General features: G+C 44.3%; 1 protein-coding gene across 4 annotated transcripts in view; it reads left to right on the top strand.

Annotated features, from left to right (window-relative positions):
- Cpne4 (copine 4) overlaps positions 1 to 21445 on the top strand; it is a 457031-nt gene continuing 435586 nt past the window's right edge. The window contains exon 1 of one of the 4 annotated variants that reach the window (XM_075964808.1): positions 1 to 551. In XM_075964808.1, the coding sequence (XP_075820923.1) occupies positions 499 to 551 (53 nt within the window). In that variant the 5' untranslated portion in view covers positions 1 to 498. Of the gene's footprint in view, positions 552 to 3051; positions 3646 to 19677; positions 19993 to 21445 lie in introns of those variants that run through there. The other 3 variants (XM_075964810.1, XM_075964809.1, XM_075964811.1) reach the window with 3 other exon arrangements.

Genomic DNA, 21445 nt, shown 5'->3' with positions numbered 1-21445 from the left:
AAATAACCCTGGGGTGAGATTCAAGGCTTTGCTTTGATCCACGGTCTCAAAAATAAATCCTGTTATTTACAGCCATCGCCTTGACTGGTTGAGTGTGTAACCATCCTACAGCTCAAAAGAAAGAAAACAGAGACTCCATTTCAAAACAAAGTGCTCACCCTGACTCACTCAGGGAAGGAGCCAAGGTTTCTGATGCAGGGCAGCGACTCTCCGTCTGCTTTTTCCCTTCATCATCTGCCACCCTTAAAAATGCTCTCCATTGCACTGGGAAGAGTTCACATCCCTTCCCTCTTGTTCCCTGGCTCCATTCCAGCCTTTGACTTGTCATCCTGATGGGTGAGATGCCTTTCATACTGGCACAGGACACAGAGCGGATGCCTCCCCTTATGTTATCAAACGGACCCAGCGAGTGAAGCCACCCAGAACTGAAGCCCTCCTTTCAGCTTGGGGACGCTGGTGCCACCGAGTTCAGCAGCTTGGCTTTAGATAACCTTAACCATGGCTGTAGAACCCAGCAACACAGAATCCATGAAAAGGAGAGTCGGGAGGCGGTGAGTGACCCGGAGCAAAGGAGGGTTTGATTTCACAGTTGTTGGGGGGACTCTGGCTGGTTGGTGGGCAACTCGCTGCGGGGCAGTGATGGAGAAGACAGCCTATTAGCTGTAGCTCAGCTGTTGGTTTCATATGTGAGGTGGGAGTAAGTTCTGCCCATGTGCCCTGCAAAAAGCCTCTTTGCATTTACCTTCAGTGTCATGCCTCAAGGGGAAAAAAATACCCTGGCATAAAGCTGCACACGTGTTCTGCGCACTGGCTTGCAGGCAACTGTTTCTAATTAGGGAACCGAAGCCTGCTGGCAGTCGCAAGTTTTGGTGTTGTGTTTAGTTCGCATGCCTATACAAAGGGGGAGGGGTAACTGTACTAGGGTTTTCTCTGTTGATTTTGACTCTAACTTCTCCATCGTCCACGGTTAGTTGCTGGGCACCTTCAGAGCTTGTTTCAAGTAATATGCAGCAACTAACTGAGTCATGGTCTGGTTATCCCAGCCCCCTGAATCAGGTTTGCGGTAGATATGATAAAACTTACTTGGGAAGGCTGCCTTGAAAATGAGATGGGCTGATAAGAAGAAATACTGGATAAGGCTGATACTGGATAAGGAAATCACACGTGTTCAGCAAATCGCAACTGCCTTTCTCTTGCCTATAAAATAAGAGAGGTTTGTGTTAAATGGTCTATAAGACATTAAAAAACTTTTAAATTTAATAACTGAGTATTAAATTGTCTGCTAAGTGGAGATGCTCTCCTAGGTTTTGTGGTTCCAATCATGAACAAGTTAACAGAGGTGATCCCCTCAGTGGAATTTCAAGGTTAGAGTTCACAGTCAACATGCAAAGAAAACAAATTGGACAAAAACAATTTTTTTTCCTTATTTCATCTCTGCAGATTTAGTCCAACACAGACTTCATCTCTAAGGCCATGTGCTACTGAATCCAATCTAGGAAGGATTGGCAGGCATGATGGTGACTGCAAATGGGTTTCCCAGAATCCATCCCCCTTCCCTAGGAAGAAACCCTGAGTGTTCCTGGGAGGTTAGTCCTTCCAGTGAAGTCTGTGTTTGTTATTTTGTTTCCAGGGGCGTTGTGAGCATATTTCATGCTCCAAACCTGGGGCCTGTCTTTTATTGTGACTTCACATGCCAAGGCCTCAATGACTGACTTGTGCATAATCACATGACCCAAGTGTCTACTGTCACGGCAAACCACAAGCACATGTGTAAGCTCCATGTGCAGCCAGATTTTCTCAGGGTTATTTCCCCAGGCTGTGATTTAATATGCCATCATAGAATGGCCTGTGAGGTGACTGGAAAAAGGAAAATGTTGATTTTTTTTCCTGGAAGCTGTTTCTTCTCAAAAGTCTTCCCATTTCCTTTCTGGAACCATCAGTGAGGCTCCTTTGCCTCAATCCTGTCATTTATCCTTTTCTGGCCTTTGAAACTGAGAACTGTGGAGTGGTGTGAAGCTGACAACCAAGCCCTTCACCTAAAGAGAGATCTTGCTGTGCTGTGTACTATTTCAACAAGCAGAGAGGGAGACCCCTTTCTCCCTCACCCTGTGTGCTTGCCCATCACTTCTAACCCGTATGTAATGTCCAAGTCCAGAGAGAGAAACTTTTATTCATTTTACTTTATAGATTCTAAAGTCTAATTTATTCTGATTATGGCAATGTGCAGGGAGGTTTTGGCTGTCTAGTTTATCTACTTCTGCAGAGACAAATGAAAGCAGCCTGGTGTGTCTTTTCATCATTCCTTTGCCTGAATTTGACTTTGAATATGTTTATAACAGAAAAGCCATCATTTCCAAACTGCCTCCTGAGGACTCAAGATGTTGTTTACTGGTATTACAAAGCAAAACAACAAACCCAGCCACTTCTTGTGTAAATGCTTAATACTGTGCTCAAAGTGCTTTATAATATGTGGTAGTGGTTGCGCCTTAAATAAGACCTATCATTTTGGTTTGGGCTTTTTGAGACAGCGTCTCTAACTGAAGCTGACGTCAAACCTCCTGTGTAATTCATGGTAACTTCAACTTTCTGAGCCTTTCGCCCTTCACCTCCCAAATGCTGGAGTTACAGGAATGCAGTGCCATGCCTGACTTTGTATGATGTTGGCGCTTGAACCACAGAGTACCCTGTGTGTTAGGCAAGCATTCTACCAACTGAGCTAAAACCACAGCCGTAAGGTCTATTTTTAAACATACATCCTCTAAGCATTTATTTGTTGGCGAGGTTTTGTATTCACCAAAACATTCTGAGGTGAAGAGAAGACTAGCTGTCCGTTCATTTATTCATGTCTTTATTGACATGTATATACCAAATTAGTACTCAACGTCACCCCCACTTTAGTGACAGTTGAGCCGGTCAAGAAGTTTCCTTGAATGTATGCAAAAACCAAAAAAGTATAGCTCATATTCTCTTCTCTCTGCTCCTGTGATTTCACTGCTTTATCAGGGACTAAGGAGAAATGAATCACGTGCCTCCTGGGAGCTGGTGGGAGTTGCAAAGCTGAGCTGGGAATCAGGACTGAGGGCGCGGCAGGACCATGGAGAGCGCCAGGGCCGAGCTCAGGGCGGGGCGTCGCTCAGTCCCTAGAATCCCCCCAGGGGGCGCTGGAGAGGAGGTTTAGGAACTAGTATCTTGCCGGGCTGCTGGGCGCAAGGGTTTCGTCAGAAGGTGGAAATCTCAGAAGCTGCTATCTCCCACCCTCACCCCATTCCCTTCCTCCTTTCCTTCCTTCCTCACTCCTCTGCTCCCTCCCTCCTTCCCTAGTTCCTTCCTCTTTACTCTGCGAGTTTCCGAGCCTGGCAGCTCCCTTCACGCTGTTCACCTCTTCCCCCGCCCCCATCCCCAAGAATGGAGTCGGGGTTTCCAGAGCGACCAAACTCTCCTCCCAGCATCTTTATCTTCCTTGGCTGTTGCTAAACTGGCCCCAGCTGACCAAAGAGGGAGGAGGGAAGCCCGACCCTCCTAAGACCTCTTTTCAACTACACCATCCAGGACCTCCACTCCAAAGGCGGATTTTGTATCCTGGGGGCGGGACAGACCTGTCCCGGGCTGAATTCTCTTTCTAGTCTCCGAGGCTGGCACACCCAGGTGAGTAGATGCCAACTCCGAGCCCCGCGTTCTTGCAAACTCGTCAGGGCTGCTGCGTAGCCAGACCAACTTTTGAGAAGCACTGGGTTTTCGCCCAGCCTGGCTTGTTTGTCTTTGCTGTTGTTCTGAACGGCGGCAGGACCAGCAGTCCTTCTTAAAAGGCAAAAAAAATAAAAATAAAAAAATAAACTTTCAACCGTTTACATGCTTTCTCACATAACTCTACTCTCCCAGGTGGAGTGGAGAGGGAGACCCCAGGCGGGACCAAGGCACCTCGGTGAGGTCCGGCTGGGGAAGTCCTACTGGCTTGGGGGGAGGATTATTATTGTTTTAGAAACGGGAAGGGGGAGGGGATCAGAGTCCAGGCTGAAGTTTCTGCTTCCCATCTGACAGAAAGAAAGGGAGAAAGGTGTGGGACATGGTGATGTTAGCCAATGGCTTGACCTCCTACTGTTTGGATCCCGATTCTCTCCATTCTTTGCCAAGAGGTCCTAATGATATTTAACCACGTCCATGACTCTCAGGCTTACAACTCACCCGTGGATTTGCCCGTGGATGTCTTTATTTGGCTCAGTCTCCAGGATTTGTTTTTTTCTTTTTGGTTAAATAAAATAGCAAGGTGGTAAAGAGGAACCAGAAACGCCGGAAAGCGGTTCTGACTAGATGGTGGTAACAGAATTGCTAGAACTGAGTCCAAGGGGGTCCATTAGAAAGTGGTCCTCACAGAATTGAGTTGAACAGGGTCCAGTGGGAGCTGGCAGATTCTAAGGAATATTCTTAGGAATAGGCTCTTCTTCTTCCTCTTAGGGTAAGCAGGCTTCGAGGTTCCTATTCCCATTCTGTCTTCCAGGTTCTACTGGAGAAGAGAGAGGGGGCTGCAGGGGGCTGTAGAGATGATGTAAGGACAGAGGCTTAGGGAAGATTACCTGTGAAAAGTCAGTGAGCTGGAGGAAGGAAATGAGAGCACCAGAGGTGAAGTGGGGTGGGATGGAAGAGGGCACAGAGCCCTGGGAAAGTTTCTGAGAGAGGTACAGCCTCCTTCAAGCCCCCTTGCTGTGGACCAACCAGTTCCTAGAATCTCCCTGCCTCTGGAACCGAAATGCTTCAACAATTCACAGTTTATCTTTGAAACGCCGCAGACCAAGCCAAGGGCTTCCTCTTATTACTGCTGTGCAAGGATTTTCCAAGCGCTGCTCTGGTTTCTCATGGATCACTTGTTTTTCCATTTCCTGAACAGCATTTGGGGCTGTCACAGAGTCCTTAAGTGTTCTCAGCTGGCAAGCTATCTCTTTAGCCCTTGCTTAAGTGTTCTTAAACTGAGACAAAACCCCATCTTTATTTAAACAAAACCCACAAAACCACCTTGGCTTCAAACAGAGTCCTCCTTACTCCCAGCCTCTGAGCACTCCTTCACAGTCTCTAATTTTAAAGGCATTTGTGTTCGTTTTGCTTTATAGCAAAGCAGTTTAAGCCCCGCCCCTTCAAAGTTTCTTTACAATGTAGAGGTAGGTAATTTTGCATCCATGGTGTTGCTTTATAGTTCATAGTAACGGGTTAAATGTCCTAGCCATAGTTGCCTTAAAGCCAGTGTCAAAGAGCCAACTTTATTTAATGCCTTTCAAGTTTAGGAAGACTGCATTTCTTAGCAGAAGATGAGACAAGACTCAGAGAGGCTTCTCTGAAATTAGATAACTTCTGCTGCTTCCATTTGCCTCCCCGAACTGCCCCTGGGCCAAACTCATTTGGTTTCCCTGTCTGGTAGGAAAGAGGGCTGGCCAAAAGTCCATTTAGCAGGTCAGGGTTCTGAGCTGAGCTGGTCAAAGCTTCTTACATACACAGAGAGAGACAAAAATCGAGACGACGCTTGGGAAATATAGTTAGGACACCTGTGTGTGTTAGGCCAAAATTTTCTGACAGTTTCTCAGGTTCAAATTTAAACCACATCAAAAGTAGGTGATTCCCCCTGCACATTCTATAGAAAGATCTGTTGGTCCATAGTGAGGGTGGATACCGAAGCCTGGACAGTTGCCAGTGGTTGTATGAACAAAGCTGCCTGTGATGAAACCAATGCTCCACTCACACGGTCCCATGTAAGAACTCCTGTGGCTGTCGACTCCGTACTTTTCCTGAGTGGTCAGCCTGGTTTTTACTCTTTCCATGCAGGCCTTACATTGGCTCTTGGGCATAGACAGCTTCTCGGCTCCTGAGCAGCAACTTTACTAAAACTTAGAAATGTTTACTTTAGGATAGATGGTCTGGGATTTGTGAGTTGCTTCTCAATTGTAAGAAAAAAGAAAAGAAAATGACTTCCCGTTTATCTCCAGGTGTAGCTATGGGACATCTTGGTTAAATTGTCAGCTTCCTTGGAAGGGGACCCTGCTTTTTTACAGGTTTTGGATTAAAAGTTGTCTTGTTGTAAAGGTTCTCTTCATCTGCATGCGGCATTTTGATGAAAATGACCAAAAGTTGTGTGTGTGTGTGTATGTGTGTGAAAGAGAGAGAGAGAGAGAGAGAGAGAGAGAGAGAGAGAGAGAGTTTTCAAAAATCTAATTGTTTGAGTCCATTATTATGAGTGAAAGCCTTCGGCTTACCTGACCGTGAGAAACTGGGTCAGCGTTGGAATCTTTTTCACATCTCTATTAGAATCTATCTTTTGAGACTCAGCTAAATGTATTTATAAGCTGTGCACCACGACTCCCCTTGGTGCCTGGAAGGTTAGGACCACCTTTACTCACAGAGGGAGAGTTGCAGCTTCGGTGGGTTTGCGCCCAGAGGAGAGACTGAGAAGCACATTCTGAGGATATCCACCAGGCTGATGGGATGTCAGTTTTCTAGCTGGGAAAAATCATGTGCTGATTCTTTGCATTTTTTAAATGTGATCAGATTTGTATTTCGTGGCTCTTGAAGAGGGAGAAGGAAGTAAATTCATTTCCTTTATTTGATCTTTCCATTTTTGTCTTCTTAATATTTTAAAACAAAACAAACAAACCCCTTTGGATCCATGGCAGTAACTCAAGTCACATTTCCTTGGCAACGGTAGTGATACACTGGAGTTATGAAATAGCAAGGCAGAAAATTCTAAATGCATTCAAAATAAAATGCCACCAGGTTCAGGACCATTCTCCAGGGCATTGAAATTGACCTCCCAGCACTCAGTAAGAGCTGTTTGCTTAAGCCAGTTGGTGGTGCTGGCGGCGCACGCCTTTAATGCCTGTGGGAGGCAGAGGCAGGTGGATCTCTGAATTCAAGGCCAGCCTGGTCTACAAGAGCTAGTTCCAGGCAGGACAGGCTCCAAAGCTACAGAGAAACCCTGTCTGGGAAAACAAAAACAAAACAAAACAAAAAAAGCAACAACAACAAAATAGTCAAAAAGAAAAGAAAAAGTTGTTTTATCCAGATCTAAACACAGATAGTCAGAGCTGGGTTTTTATTTTTATTCTTTTTAGAATTCCTCCTCCTCCTCCTCCTCCTCCTCCTCCTCTTTTTCCTCCTCCTCCTCCTCCTCCTCCTCCTCCTCCTCCTCCTCCTCCTCCTCCTCCTCCTCCTCCTCTTTTTCCTCCTCCTCCTCTCCTCCTCCTCCTCCTCCTTCTTCTGGAGGCATGTCATGAAAGTAAACAAGCTTGCCATTTCAAATCCATTCTCAAGGTTGGGTATGTAGAGGTTGGCATTATGTTGAAGACCAAACTCAGTAAGTGTGTGAGGGTCAGGTACATGATCTCTCCTATGATATTTGAGCTAGGCAGTCTATAGTAAGGACTCAGTTGGCATCCAACTCACCCAGTGAACATCTGCTAATGCTTGTGTCTACAAAACACAAACATGGTAGTGCCGATATGAGCTCACAGGCTTTTCTGTGCTAGCAATCTTATTCCTAAGTGGCTTCTGTTATCTTGTGAATTAATAGAATATGTCATATAACATACTTCATATATAAAATATTGTTTAACATATTTCTGAGTCAGTAAATCCCAATAAGTCCTTAATCTGTCTGCTGAGTCCTTTGAAAGCCTCCAAAGGACCATTAGCTGTTAGGTCAGTACGTATTGAGGGCCTTGAGGCTGCTCTTGTAAAGAGAGAGTAGGTGAGAGTATTCTCTTTTTCCAGTCCTCTTATTTTATTGTGCCCAGAGGTGGTGGAGGTCACTGACATAGCTCTGTGGCGGATTCACTGCTAACTGGCAAAGAATAGCTTAGCGTCCTGGAACTATGACTCTCCAGACTGGCTGAGCCTGAGGATAATCTACTGACTCTAATTGGACAGACGTGGAAATGAAAACTCAGGGAATTGACTTGTGCAGGGCCAGGAGTCTTATTCGACAACCGTCTTGATTACTCCTCTTGTCAAGAGACTCCAGTTCCCTGCAGGCCATTACGGCGATGGCGCCAATCCCTGGCGCCATGTGTACTGATCATCTCGGTGGCGCATGAGTTGGAGATGATGGGGGGAACCCCCACCCCCACTGGGGTGTTTAGAGAAGCAGAGTTGGGAGTTTATTACATTTTCTCTTGGAGACACTGCAATATTTACCCAGCAGATGTGATTACATTTGTACAAAGCCATTGTCTGCAGCCATTTCTGCTAGTGAGCATGCTCTGTGAAGAACTGTCCTTGCTGCATAGGTTTAGACATCTACTTTAATGTCACATGGAGTCAATAAAGTAAACAGAAATGTTCTAAGTGTTCAAGAGTCTAAGAATCCATGGAGGAATCTTAACTCTGCTTTAATTAAAGAGCTATTTAAAATGAATAAACTTTCTCAAATGTTGCTTTTACATGCCTGTTTCAGAACACAATATATATATATATATATATATATATATATATATATATATATTCATTATTCTTATTTTTAAAAGAAAAGTGGGTATTTTTTCCTTGGAAATATCGGGGTAATACAGAATTTCAATGGGACCCTGGAAAACTTCTCTGGCTTAAAGTGTATGGATGAAATACTTTCCTGTCTCAAAGATCTAGCTCTTTATGGATCAAATTACTTCTCTCTGAAAGTGTGTGTGTGTGTGTGTGTGTGTGTGTGTGTGTGTGTGTGTGTGTGTTGGGGGGAAGGGGGGATGAAGGAAGTCCAGAAGCTGCTTGGCTGGAGTTCAACTCCAGCAAGCCCTAAGTTGCCTAGATCAGGCTGGGCTTCGGAGGGTTAGCATTAGGATGGACTGTCGGTCGCTAGAGGGCGCCGGAGCACCGGCAGAGCCCACCTCCTGGGGCTCATGAGCCTGGCTTCTAGGTTCAGAACTGTACCCAGGTGCGAGGCACCCATCGGGTTTCTTGACTCCTCTGTCCCCCAGTGCAGGTCCCTCTGTCTCTTCCACTCACTTGCTCATTAAGAGGGGAGCAACAGGCTCTGTTCCAAAAGCCACGGGTGAAGATACTGAGGAAAGGGGCAAAGCAACGTGTTGAAAGTCACAGCTGGAGGAACAGAGAGAGATGGCAGGGTGAGAGAAAGAGGGCCACCACTTGGTCTCTAGAAACCCGGACAGGGTTCTTTACAACACTCATTACTGTTCGGTGTCTTTGTCTCCTTGTGTATCAAGGAACTTGGTCAGTGGAGGGTAATTCAGAGAGAGAAGGATGAGTGGTCGAATCTTATCCAGCAGGCACTTGAACGTTTTCTATATCTTTTCTATATCTACCTACCCACCCCTCTCTCTCTCTCTCTCTCTCTCTCTCTCTCTCTCTCTCTCTCTCTCTCTCTCTCTCTCTCTCTCTCTCTTCTTCTTCTCCCTATCTATCTATCTATCTATCTATCTATCTATCTATCTATCTTCCATTCTTTATCTGTTTTTCTGAGACAGTGTTTCACTGTGTAGCCCAGGTTGTCCTCCAATTCTTCATCCTTCTAACCCAGTCTTCTAAGATCCAGGGTTATAAGTATGCTCCATCATCTTCAGCTACCCTTCTGTACCAAAATGTGTGTGTGTGTGATATGTATGCACACACGCACACATGTATACCTCACAAATATATTCAACATATTATGAATGTGTTAATATTCATAAATCAAACCAAGTTGTACTACTGCCTTGTATCTACTAGTTTCATCAATACCATAATAAAATAAATGCTTAAGTAATTGATTTAATGCATTTATATGGAAAATGATTTGGAAAGAAATTCAATAGAAATGTAACAAGCATCCTAATCCCTAAATGGTATGTCTGAAACAATCAATCAAACCATGATTTCTATTTTAAAATATTTAAAGGTAGGACTGGAGAAGAGATGGCTCAGTGGTAAAGAGTACAGGCTGATCTTCCAGAGGACCTGAGTTCAATTCCCAACACCCGCACAGTTGCTCCTAAAAGTCTGTAACTCCAGTTCTAGGGGATCACATGCCCCGTTTTAACACCTGCAGGTACTACGCATCCATGTGGTTGACAAGCATTTATGCAGGCATAACAACCGTAAACATGAAATAATTTAAAAACTTTTTTGAATATTTAAAGGTATATATATATAGTATATATATATATAGTCAATGTAGATACTATTAAAAATAAGAACAGTAAAATACAGGATGTCTTATCATTGCCATTAAAATGACAAGTCCAGCTTTGACTTTGTTGGCCAACACCAGAGTGCAGGACTCCTCCTTTTATGCCTTTGTTTCTTTTTGTGTTGACTCAACAGGTGACTCAAAGGCAAAAGTTTAGAGACAAAATGAAAACCCCACTGGTTTGCACCTGACACTGTGTCACTGAAAACCAGGTGCCTGCACCTCTGCCCTCATGGTTAGTGCTCTCTAGCTAGAGCTGGGCTCTGGAGAACACCCTTCTGGTTTTCTAGATGAGGAAGACTGTTTTCTAGAACAAAAAAGAAACTATGGCCAGACTTCTTCTGCATGGTACCTCCTCAGCTCTGTGATTTGTAGTGACTGTAAATCATATCAGAGCAAAGGAGCATAAGAGGAAAATTTGGAAACAGTAGATTTGGGGGCCACTATTAACATTGACCATAGCTTCTGGCCTGATTTATTTCCTTCTATTTATTTATTTATTTTTGTATGCAACTAGGAATTGAACCTAGGACCTCACACATGCTAGATAAGCACTTGCCATCGAGCTACAAGCCCAGTTTCTATGTTTCTTTTTGTTTTGAGACAGCATCTTACAAATTCCATAATCTGGCCTTAATCCTCCTGCTTCAGTCTCCCAAATAACTGGCATTTCAGGTCTGTACAATCAGGCTGGGTCTGGCCTGGGCTGATTTAATTGTAAAGAGATAAAAATGTATCTTCTATGAATGCAAGAAATGCGAGCCCCAGACAGCCCCATGAAATTAAGAACACCCTTTTCCTTAGTCATGATTCTATTGCTATGAAGAGACACCATGACCAAGGCAACTCATAAAAGAAGCATTTAATTGGGATCTTGTTTACTGTTTCAGAGGTTTAGTCCATTATTATCAAGCCTGGAGCATGGATGGTGCTGGAAAAGGAGCTGAGAGCTATATTCTGATCTGCAAGGAGAGAAAGAGAGAGAGAGGGAGAGAGAGAGAGAGAGAGAGAGAGAGAGAGAGAGAGAGAGAGAGAGAGGAGGGTCTGTCAGGGTTCCATTGCTGGTGACCAAGCGTTAAAATCTATGGGCTTTATGGGAGCCAACATCCAAGCCATCTTGCTCACCTCTTCTTCTAGGTGAGGGAACAACTTCAGTAAATTACAGATACACGAACCATCTGGGGCCCAGGTTACCCCAGAGGGAGCTTCCTCAACTCTGGGCCTGGGTTTCAGCTCATCCTTCTGTCCCTGAAGAATGAGGGTAGATCCTCTTGTCTATTTCAGAGCTGACCTGAAAACTGTCAGCCTTCTAGCATTTCTGTTGTAATGAGGAGCGGCGGGGCTACGTTCCTGGCACCCGGCCGCCCGCACGGCTAGCTTTATACCCAAAATAATTACACAGAAACTGTATTCTTTTAAACACTGCTTGGCCCATTAGTTTTAACCTCTTATTGGCTATCTCTTACATATTGGTCTAACCCATTTCTAATATTCTGTGTAGCACCACGAGCTGGCTTACCAGGAAAGATCTTAACCTGTGTCTGTCTGGAGTGGGAGAATCATGGCGCCTGCCTGACTCGGCTTCTTTCTCCCAGCATTCCGTTCTGTCTAATCCGCCTACCTAATTTTCTGTCCTATCAGGCCAAGCAGTTTTCTTTATTTGTTATCCAATGAAAGCAACAGATAAGATACAAGACCCACCTCCATCATTTCCCCTTTTTCTGTTTAAACAAAAAAGAAAGGCTTTAAGTTTAACATAGTAAGATTACATATAACAAAACAGTTATCAAGCAAGAATTACAGTTATAATATTTATATCTATTTTATCTTTTATCACAACTAAGGAAAACTATAATTACCTATCCATTCTTCAACTCCATCAAAGACTCCAGAAGGATATAATATTACCTAGGTAAACAAGAACTAAGAAACTTCAAACTCTAGAAATGACAGAGACATCTCACTGCCTAAAAAGTCACCCAAAGTTCTTTTGTACTGTTGGGGCATCCATCTTCAGCCTACAGGCCCATAGTATCCAGCAGACATTTCCATGAAGCAGGAAATTTCAAAGACAGTTCAGTCACTATCTGCTGTGTCCTGCAGAATGTCTCACAGACTCTTTTATGAGTCAGGAACCCCAAAAGACCATTTCATCTTTAGGCAAGTTCAGCAGTCCTATCTCTGTGGGTTCTTTGTGTCCAGTTTATGCATCAGTCCAGGCAAGAGCAGTTTCTTGCCCAAATGGCTATCAAACTCTATAAGGAGCCTCTTCGATGCCCATCTTCCTCTTGAAGTTGACTGGTGCTGCCAGGAGCAGATGTGTCTCATTTTCATGAAAAGCCCTAAGTTATTAAAATATCTTAAATGCCATGTTCTGTAGTCTTTGAAAGATATGAAGAATGCCTATCTAATTCAAATATATTTCTATATATCCAGAAAATCTAACTAACATGACTACAAGCTTGACTATTATCCATGATTATCCATCAACAACCTATATTTCCTAATTATACATTACATTTTTAAAATGAACTACACAATCGCAATACCTTAATCAAGATTAGAAATATACATATACATATACATATAACGAAATTGACCTTAACTTAATACCAATAAAGCAAAATTTATACCAATGTAAATTATTCATATCTATATCACATTTCCTTCAAAAGCACGATGGGATGGTGTGTGTACAGAACACTCTAGGTTCTTTGTGCTGCTTAGAGTATATGCCAGGAAACCACTGGGCTGTGATATGATTTAATGAGGACAAACGAGTATTTGTAGACTTTTGGTCTACAGTGAAGGCTGTAATACTACGGACTTGCTTTCGACCCTGACTCTACCACTCTGTGGGTGTCTGGATTTGGCTGAATTGCACAGCCTCTTTATGTCTTATTCCTTCATTCGTTAAAGAGTGGATGGGCAGACTGAAGGTAATCGGAAAGTGGGCCCATCCTCACTATGTGCTAAGGGTTGCTTTTCTCTGACTTCTTCAGGAATATTTTTTTCTAACAGAGTCTCTCACCAAACCTGCCTCTCACTTATTTCACTAGACTGGCTGGCCAGCAAGACACAGGGATCCCCTTGTATCTGCTTTTCCAGTAGCAGGATTGCAGATGCTGGCCACTGTGCCTGACACTCAGGTCCTCATGCTTACGTGGTAGCCATCTGATCAGGCAAGGCCTGACCCCAGTCCCCAAATAGTGTTTTTTAAAATAAGCAATTTTATTACTCACAATTGCTTTGCCTAAAAGAGGAAATTATTCATACACACATAATTGGTAAAAGTCATGTTGTATGGATTAGTTAAGCTTAGTCTTGCTTTACAGATGATTTTTGTTCAATGTCCCATATTACTGGGGAGGAAAAAAAACAAATTTGGGGTCCTGGAGAGATGGCTCAGTGTTTGAGACTGCTTACTGCTGTCACAGAAGGCCTGGGTTCAGTTCCCAGCGTGCACATCAGGTGGCTCACAGTCTCCTGTCATTTCAGCTCAAGGACCCCCATGGCCTCCTTGTGCAGCCATATGCACTGGTACACATCAACCCATGCAGGCACATGCACACATACACATCATTTAAAACAAAACGAGACAAATTTTGGATGCCCTCTCTCTCCCTCCCTCCATTCCTCCCTTCATTCCGTGGTTCTAGTACTGACCTTTCGCATTCCATGGTTCTGGGGCTGCAAACCAAGACTTTGCACCTCTAAACGAAGTATTCCACCACTGAGACGCATCTGAGTTCCCTACTTTTTCTCTTCCTTATGGTGTCATTGCTTTGTAAGGTGACTATGTATGGACACACCAATCCCCAGGGTACATCACAAGCTCTTACAGGTAGCAACTATACATGGAAGGTTTTAAAAGATAAATTCAGAGACCCTAAAGTCAATGGACACAAAATACATCACTCCTTGGTATCCTTGGGCTATAGGTTCTAAGACCCTGATATCCATGGATGCTGATGCCACTGGAGGCTAACATCTTTGGGTTCTCACTCCCTTTTATGATACATTATTTGCATGTATCCTACACAATCCTTATATGTAATTATTTCTAGTTACTTACTATACCTAATAAAATGTGATTATTACATAGTCTATGCTACTTAAGGCATGACGACAGACTAACTTATATTGTACTGCATTCTCTACACATTGTCTCTCAGCTGATCATTGGTGTAGTTCACAGAGCCAGTAGGAAGCCCCTCTCCTCCACCTACCACCCTGTGTGTGCTCTTTCTGTAGCAAGCACACTGTGTGTAGCCCATACATGTGCTCACCTGACATCTACTCTGTACCACTGAGATTTGTCTAGAATGCTCCCGTGCCTGATTGTATGCTCAAAAAAACATGATGTGAGTAGATGCGTGAAGTTCTGCATGTCAGCATTTGTGGATTTGTCTGTAAGTACATTAGATATCAGGCTTGCAGATCATAGAATTCTTAAAAGGCTGATTTTCGTCCTCATAAATGTCCCGCTCTATCTCTGTGCCGGTTGGGTTTTTGTCAATTTGACACACGGTGAAGTCATCTGGGAAGAGGGAATCTAATTAAGAAAATGCCTCCATCAGATTGGCAAGTCTGTGAGCCCTCATGAGGGAGGGTCCAGTTCACTTTGGGTGGTGTGCCACCCCTGAGCAGGTGATTGTATAAGAAAGTAAACTGAGCAGGCCATGGGGAGCAAGCCAGTAAGCAGTGCTCCTCTGTGGTTCTGCTTTGGTTCCTGCGTCTAGGTTCCTACCATGGCTTCCTTCAATAATGAGCTATGATTTAGACATATAAGGCAAATAAACCCTTTCCTATGCATGTTGTTTTTGGTCATGGTCTTTGTGATAACAATGGGAAGCTCACTGAGACACTCTTCAGGGCAATGCTCTGTATGGTCATATAGTCAGATAGGTTGCCTGAGGGTGATGGACATAAATTCTGAGTGACATGTCCCTGGGTTTAAGATTCTGGCTCTGCTTGTCCCGTTGAAGTGCCGTAGATGTGATTGGAGGATAACGACGGTGCCACGGTAACGGTGAGGCTTGTAGACTCATACTGTAGCTATTCTTGGCTGTGCACATCTCTCAAAAGGTAGCCTGAAGTGACTCCCTAATGGTAGTTTGCTGTATTGCAGGGTAAGTTGGAAAAGTTGGGAGTGTGTTTATAAAGCCAATGAAATCAGCATCAAAAAGGACACATTACACAGCTTCTTGCTAGCCAGTACCCCTCTGTCCTGTACCTCTTCTTCCTTTCCTCTCTTCCCAACCCCCAGCACAGAGATGATGCAACACCCAAGTTGGGGCTTCTCCTCTAAGTTCAGAATTCCTGTTTCTCCTGGTCCCAGTTTTATTTCAAATGCAAGGGCATGCTTACCCCTGGCCTCAGGAACACAACTGAGCACAGAATCAGCCCTTGCCTTCCACAAGGCTAGCAACAAACAGTTACTACATTAGACTTAAAATCTCTTAATCTGTGTTCAGAGGATGTCCAAGGCAACCAGCCATAGTGAGGACGGTGGGCATTCTCTCGTCATGAAAGTCCAAGTTGGTGAGATGACTTGGCTGTTAAGAGCATGTACTGTTCTTTTGAAGGGCATAATTGAGTAAATACCCTTACTGAACAGCTCACAACTATTTGTAACTCCAGCTACAGGGGACATACACAGCATACACATGAACACATGCATGCACACACACATGCACATGTGTGTGCACACACCCCGTTAGACATAAACCTTTTAAAAGAAAGTATCAAATACGGCCAGCCTAAAATATTATTTTCAAGCTGTGGATGTCACAGTTGAGCACGAACAGGAGCCTTCTAGATGGATGCCTGAAACACAGTTGATGGATTGGCTCTCCACCTTAGGCTTCTGACTCAGTACACTCAGGGCGGGAGCAAAACACTTTATGGTTCTGTTTCCCAGGTGATGCTGAGCTTCTGGTTTAGAGGCCACACTTTGAGAGCTGGTTTCTTAAATATTTACTTAATATAGGCTAGTTATGTGTTTTCCCTCCTGTGCTTTACCTGGGAAGAACATTAGTGGTTTAAAAAAAAACAAACAAAAAGCAAACAGAAAAGGCCCTGGCATTTGTTGAGCACCTATGGCATTTACTGTGTGCCAGGTACCTCCCAGGGTTCTGTGCACACATTATCCTATGTTTTCCTCAGAGTCACACTGCTCAGTGGTCCAGGATTATCTACCAAGTGTCATGCAACATGGTGTATGAGGCTCTGGGGGACATAGAATGAGTGAGAGGGACATAGCCCTGCCCTTACGACTGCTCTATTTCAGCAGGGAAGATACGCATGCGCAAATAATTGTAGGGGCAATGGGTTTGATCTGCACAAAATAAGCATCTCAGAGATGCTGGCTAACTTGGCTGTGATTGCATACTGAACAATGGACGCACGAGACAAAGGCAAGCACCATTTACTCCAAAATGTACATTCCTGCTAAAACACGACGGCTCAAACTCTTCATGAAGCTTAAATGCTTCAATGCTCCTTCCCACTCTTAGCAACCATCTCAATGAGGTTTTGTTCATGTATGTTGCTATATTAGTATTTACTATATTATAATTAAAGGCACTCACCCTTTGAGGATTGCTGTATTAAATCCCGTTTCAAATCACCTTTCCCAGACTCCGAGTCCTATTTTTTTTAATGACTTTTGGAACCATCAAAACTGAGAAATATCTTGTTTCCCCCCAAACTGGTTTTTTCACCCCACAAGGCTCAGTTTTAAAGCCTTGCTTGCCTGCATTCTCTAAGGGTGATTTCCTAAGCAAAAGGCCAGCGTGCTTTCTCTAATGGTGATTTCCTAAGCAAAAGGCCAGCGTGCTTTGGAGCTGTACTTTACAGTATTGAAGTATTTGTTTGTATAACTGGAAAGCAAGAGCTAACCTGTCTATCACAGGCCAAACTAAGATGCGGTTTTGCTCTCCACTGAGGGAGTTCTGTCCTAGCTGAGGGCGCTTAGAAAGGTGACAACTCATCTACATTTGTGACACACATTGCATCCGTGTCCCCCAGGATACATGCCACTGAAGGGAAGGCCAGGAGAGCTGGCTGAGGGATCACTTGTGCTACTTCAGTACATTGAGAGACACAGATGAACGGCTGCCCTGAAGAGGGAGGCCTTTTCCTCCATCGCTGCCCACTGGTCTATGTTTAATCGAAGGTTAACGGGGGAAGCACTGCATATCCCTGTTATCTTAGTTCCTCATCTGATGGCACGAGGGATTCTAGTACATGTTTTCCCTTGACGTGTAATGGTCCATGGTTGTTGAGCATCAGCTCTGGCTGACTCTGAATGCTTTATGGCGTCGTTAAGTGCTAGTGAGTAAATGCAACCCAACTGGAGCTGACATAATTCAATGTGCTTCTCAGCTGATGATCGATGAGTTCAAACCTCCGTCTATCCTAATAGAGAAATGAATGAGAGGGGTTCCTGTCTCAGGGTTGTGCGATTCTTCAGCGGTAACAGCTCCTTGGACGGGCAGCTAGGGCAAAGGGAAGGTGGTAGCCATCTGACTGTGACCTTTTTCACACGAAACATCTGGGTGGCTGGTTCCCGGGGCAGCTTTTAAAGTGTCTATCCAGATGTTTTATGTCACAGGCACCATCCGTCACGCAAATAAGCAGACCCACGACAGGCAATGCTGTGTGGCTGTTTGTCATTGTTCACAGAAGCTGAAATTTGCCTGCTGACCTCAGGCTGTGTGGGTCCTTTGGCGCAGCACCTGTGCGCACAGGAAATGCAGAGAGAGGAATGTATGCAGGGATACCCAAGCACGAGTGAGCGGGCTGGCCAGTCACGCCTTCTTGCCTTGTCACATCAAGCAGGAGTCTGTGATTTCTCCCATGAGGGCCATCTCTAGAACTCTTTTAACTCAGTTTCTCATGCTGTTTTTAGGATGTGAGCTGCTTGTTCAGAATTCCAAAACACTGGAATCAATAGGTCCAGGTGAACAATATATACCCTCGCTCAAAATAATGAGCCCCCTTGGGTTTGCAGCTAGGCTGCCTGTGAGAGCCCCCTTTCTCCAGCAGGCACAGCAGGGGAGACAGCTGGGTCCTCCTTCTCATTTTCTCATCACCCCTGCCTGTAGATGCGCTCCTCTGTTTAAGGAAGTCTGGGAATGAACCGGGAGCCTTCAGCAGGAAGGAATGAGAGTCATTTCCCATGGAGATGGGGCAGTGAGAGAGAACACGCATGGTCCTGTGGAGTAACACGAGGACACTGATGTGCCTAAGCTGGGAGGAACAGAATGCCAAGGGAAGCTCAATGCTTAGTTCATCAGAGGGTACCAGTTTTACCTCTAGGCCTGGAGGACCAAGTGACAATCCCTTTCGGATCCCCATGCCTTTCCCATCTTTTAAGTAATCCCAACTTCTCACTATGATCTAAACTCTCCAAATGTTCTGTTCTGTGTCTCAGAGAAGTTTGAGGTGAAATAAGACTTGGTTCGGGCAACTGGGGGTTGGCTGTACCCCGAAGTCTTTGTCAAATGTGATCTATTAAAACACGGGCCAGAAAACTCTAGCCTGTGATTAAACGGAATTATTTTTTGTAGATATTTCATTTTTTGTAAATTAAGTTTCATAAGAACATACCTATATCCATTCCTGCGCGTTGCTTCTTCCACTTGACAACGGCAGAGCTGAAAAGCTGGGATACAGACTGACATGCCTGCCAAGCCTGCGCTCTAGAATTCTGTAGAAATATCTATGAAGTCCTTTACTTGGGTGTCTCGATTTGGCCATCGCCAGATAAGAAATACACACGCTCTTCAAAATGCCCAAGGGAGTATTATCTCGAAGAATAGATGCTGGGTCAGATAACTAAGTGCCTGACCTTGGTTGCAGTGCTTGCACACAGTAGGTGCTTACGGTTTGGGTAATTGTCTGGGTGTAGATATGTGATTTGTGATGCATGATTTATCATTTTATTTGTAAGATCTAAATATCTTACTTTCTGATGATCTCTTTTGTGCATGGTTACTCTGTAGAATAGAGAGAGAGGAGATGGATAACAGGAGCATCCTCGGGGTCACTGTGCCCTAGTGTGCCCAACAGCAGCTGCAGTCCCTTGAGTCAGCCTCAGTCAGAGGCACTCAGCATCAGTTTGAATTATTACATGGACACAAAGCCCATGAGTGTCTGCTGTCACAGTGTCTCACCTAGAGAGAGACAAGGAATCTGGGCGTCGTCACAATCCTGCCTGGTGTTGGCTCTGACCTTATCTATAGTGATGGGGTTGGAGAACATGCTTACAGTGTGTAATCCACAGTTCTGTGGATTGACAGCCCTCCGTAACCACAGACTCGGAGTGCCTAAGGTCCCTTCACTCATGGGCCAAAATCACAGGTGGAAATGGCGTTTCCCGTAGTTTCCAGAAATTACGGGGAAGACGGCTGTTATAAATTCATTACTTGTGAAGAGGGGGGTGGAGCGGAAGTGGTAGCGAGGGTAGCCTGTAATGTGCTCGAACCTCCAGAAGAAAACGACATTTGTCATCCCGGGAGACAGGCTGGTGTTCTATAGTGAACTCAGGGTAGCTGACTCCTAATTCAAAGAGTATGCTAGAGTTCCCACTGCCCTCTCTCCCGAGGAGACAGCCGGGGCTCCCATCTGCTCAACTCCACAGATTTGACCATGGAGTTATTTATTAATTCCGACATTTGGGAGGCAGCCACACGGGCTCAGCTGAGAGGGGAGCAGAGCTCTGGCTTCAGCCTCTGCATCACACTACGGGGCTGCAGGGTTTTCCTTGTAGGCACTCCAACCTTAGGAGCACCGGGTGCAGACAGAGCAACTCAGCCTGCCTCCCGTTTGTGGTAAGTGACTCACTGCCTGTGTGGGATGGCTGGCTGAGGACAGGCAGATGGCAAGGAACCCTGGGCTGAGGCAGGGAAGCCTGCTCTTAGGATCTTGGCTTAGATAGGACCTGACCACTTTTTCCCTTTTCGGAAAAAAACATAGAGGGATGAAATTTTGATTCTTGGATTCTTAAGTTCTAGTTTGCAATTGGCTTCCTTTAGAGACCATGCTGGTATGGGAATATGCTTAACGGTCCCAAGTTTGAATGGTCTTTCTGCTAGAAGCTGGCAGGTACAGACAGACATACAGACAGGTGGACAGTCACACTCAGGTATGCTGCTTGAATAGGCTGTTTAGTCTTTCCTCCTGAGAGACAGCTTTGGTGGAGGCTGTTTGTGTCTGAGAATTCTTGATCTTTTTAGAACTTCCAAACACTGTCAGTGATGGGGCTAGAGGCACAGAGGTGACTTTTTGGTCCAGGATGTGAAAACAAAAGTTATGTTTGTATGATAGATGGCTCCATACAGTGACATCATTGTGTCAAGGAAGAGAATGATGGCAAATTTTTCTGAAGCCCGTCATTTCCATTATTATTGTATCATTCCACTTTCCAAAATATGAAGAGAAGCCCGAAATATCTGACTTTAAACCTCGTCTTCCATTCATATATGTGTGTGTGTGTATATATATATATGTATAATATATCCATATAGTATATATATATATGCTGTACTAATGAACACTTCATCTAGTGTATTTTCAGATCATTTTCAGATGGATTATATCACAGGCAGTTATGATTATTATTTTGAATCACAACCTGGGTAGCTTCTCCAAGGGATTTATGACCTAAACAAGATCTTACTTTGAATCAGATTTGTTTAAATTTCTGCCCTCACAGCTATATATCTATATCTATATATCTATATCTGTTACTCACCATGAAGGGTTGTACCCTAAGATCAGGGTAAAGCCTCAGTGGGGGGAAATGTTGCTGTTATTTAGTAAGGGCTAGGATCATTTTGTAGCTTGGGAATGAAGATGCTCATGTTTGAGCTCATGCGGCTGACCTTGTTTGTCGATGTTGATCCTAGCATAACGAACTTCAGAGCCTTCCTTCATTTCTTGTCTCATGGCACACAGAACAAAAAGAAAGGTAATAGAAAAATTTTTTTCAAGATAAGACATGATTCATAAAGGCGACAGTCATGCCATATGTGAATAGTGATTAACGAAGTCTGCAAACTACTTTTTAAAATAAAGCGCTAAGGCAGATTTTCCCATTATTTTGGGTGTCGGTGCTTGCTCAAGAGCATTGTCCCGGTTTTCCTAAGCTTGATTTTATTCTGTAACAGTTGGATCTGTCTTCATGTGCTCAGTGGCTTGTCTGGGTCAGAAGCCCTTTGGAAAAGGTGCTCCAAACCTGACATACGTATTTGCACTCCCAAGTCTTTGTACTACATAGATCTC

The sequence above is a fragment of the Microtus pennsylvanicus genome, chromosome 3, assembly GCF_037038515.1.
Source record: "Microtus pennsylvanicus isolate mMicPen1 chromosome 3, mMicPen1.hap1, whole genome shotgun sequence".
Taxonomy (NCBI): Eukaryota; Metazoa; Chordata; class Mammalia; order Rodentia; family Cricetidae; genus Microtus; species Microtus pennsylvanicus.
This window is presented reverse-complemented; position numbering and strand designations above follow the sequence as displayed.